This window comes from Carlito syrichta, unplaced genomic scaffold (assembly GCF_000164805.1).
Source record: "Carlito syrichta isolate Samal-C Ts95f unplaced genomic scaffold, Tarsius_syrichta-2.0.1 Scaffold308892, whole genome shotgun sequence".
Lineage (NCBI taxonomy): Eukaryota > Metazoa > Chordata > Mammalia > Primates > Tarsiidae > Carlito > Carlito syrichta.
Window position 1 is genome coordinate 188,301 of NW_007252988.1, and position 2,397 is coordinate 190,697.

The 2,397-nt window shown below is 38.5% G+C and overlaps 1 protein-coding gene across 1 annotated transcript in view; it reads right to left on the minus strand.

The window, feature by feature from the left end:
- Positions 1-1,924: 1,924 nt before the first annotated feature.
- Positions 1,925-2,397, minus strand: part of LOC103268774 (protocadherin beta-11-like) — a 2,717-nt gene continuing 2,244 nt past the window's right edge. Inside the window, exon 2 of the mRNA XM_021716739.1 lies at positions 1,925-2,393. Within this exon, the coding sequence (XP_021572414.1) occupies positions 2,239-2,393 (155 nt within the window). The 3' untranslated portion in view covers positions 1,925-2,238. The remainder of the gene's footprint in view (positions 2,394-2,397) is intronic.

The window sequence follows — 2,397 nt, forward strand, 5'->3', positions numbered from 1 at the left end:
CTTTTTTTGGATTTTTTGGGATGTAAATATTCTAAGTCAATCCACATAGTAACAGACTAGTGGAGAAATCTTGGCTTTTAAGAAGTGTAAACATCAGGTTATGCTGGCATTATCAACTAATTAGTACCCACTCCTCTACAAAGTTAAGATAAAGTTTTATATGATCTTTAAGAGGCAATTTCTGACATTGGCCCAAGTCTGTGGCACTAAAATCAATCACTTTCCTCATTCCCACTAATTTTCTCTTTTCCTCTTTTCAATAAACCCCCCTTACACTTTTTCTTCCCAAGGTTGCCCATTTTGTTCATTTACATTTTTCTTTCACAACATATAGATTTTAGAAATTTTGATAAAATTTAAGGAAAATTTTTTTTCCTCTCCTAATCATGAAGGTCTTTTTTTCCCTGTAATATTGTCAGATCATTAAAGACAAGAATGGTTGGTTGGTGCCTGTGCAGAAATAAAGACAAAGAAAGCATCCTCCTACAATGGTTGAATTCCCTTTTAAAAATATAACTCAAAGGATTCTCTTTTGATACTTTTCATTGGTCTAGATATATCACACTTTTATATCTCCAAGAAAAGTGGCTATAAAAATTTGGGTTGCTACCCATTGGTAGGTCATGAGATCAGCTTAGTGGCTCATGATTACATCTGAAAAATAAATAAAATGGAATCATAGAGGCAATGTCAGATTGCATCACAAGAGTCTGAGCATGGCTTACAAATTATTCCTTTCTATTGTTTGTATGTTGCACAGTATATACAACATAATTTTACTAAAGGTGGGTTTTTTAAAGTTTAAAAATTACTGCTTAGTAGTTGTTTAGTAATTTCTTAGTAGTACTGCACATTAAATTCTGGGATGACACAAACTAAAATTATACTCATTAAAAAACATGTCGGCCAGGCTCGGTGGCTCAGCCTGTAATCTCAGCACTTTGGGAGGATGAGGCAAGTGGATTACCTGAGCCCCGGGGTTCAAGACCAGCCCGGGCAACTTGGCAAGACCTCATCTCGATGATAAATAAGAAATGATCTGGGCATGGTAGCACATGCCTGTAGCTCCAGTTAGCTGGAAGGCTGAGGTGGAAGGATCCCCAGAGCCCAACAGGGTCAATGCTGGGGTAGCCATGAGCATGCCATCTGGGCACTCCAGCCTGGGCAACAGAGTGAGACTCTACCTCAAAAAAAGAAAAAAGAAAACATGTCTATTTTGTGCTATACAAATTATTATCTGGTTCAACTGGTTTGCATTCTGCCTTTGTAAAATTAATGAGACAGCTGAAAAATTATAGCTTCATCTTCCAAAATTATGTGAGTGGCCACAATATTGATGTGATTTCACATCACTCCAGGATGAATAAGAAAGTAATATTAAGGAGCCAGGCTTGGTGGCTCAGCCTGTAATCCCGCACCTTTGGGAGGCTGAGGTGAGTGGATTGCATGAGCCCACGGGTTCGAGACCCGCCTGGGCAACGAAACCTCATCTCTACAATAAATCAAAAAAATCAGCCGGGCGTGGTAGTGCATGCCTATAGTTCCCGCTACTTGGAAGGTTGAGGCAGAAGGATCGCCGGAGCCCAGCAGGTCGAGGCTGCGGTGGCCGGGAGCAGCCACTGCACTCCAGTCTGGGTGACAGAGTGAGACTCCAACTCAAAAAAAAAAAAAAAAAAGAAAGTAATATTAAGAAACTTGACTTCTGGTCCTTACTGACCAGGTTTTTACACTAAACAATTGTATCATAGGACACAATATTTCAAGTGTATTTTCAACAGTAATAAATATTTTAAAACATTAGCTAAACGTGCAGGGAATTTAAGAAGAAATGATGTTTGTAAATAGTAACTACCACTAAACCACAATGAAAACCACAAAAAGATGAATCAAATAAAGAAGTGCTTGAACACTTGAATTACTTCCAAAATGTTCTGCTTTATTTTACCATAAGTATAATTGTGGGTGAAAATTAATTGGAGGGACAAGAACAAAAAGTGATTTAGTGTTAAAGAAGCAAGTTCATTCCAAATTAAGACCTCCATGGTTAGAGAATAAATTATTATATCACTACAACAACAACAACAGCAAAGGATTCACTTAAAAGTAAAGGTGGGGAGAACACAATAAAATATGAAAACAACATCAGGAAAATTTAAAGTACACACAAATCGAGGTAAATAAATATTGGTTTGGAACTGTCACAAAATAAAATAATACGAAGTCTAAAATAAAACATGATCACTGAATATGGAACCCAAAGCTATCGTGAAAGGTAGAATTTCCCTCTATTTCTTTCCCGGTGCCCTGAGGCGGGAAGTTGGGGACAATCGGCTTCAGGAACTTGAACTCGCCGGCCCCCGAGCCTCCCGTCAGGCACAGCTCATACCCGCAGCTCCG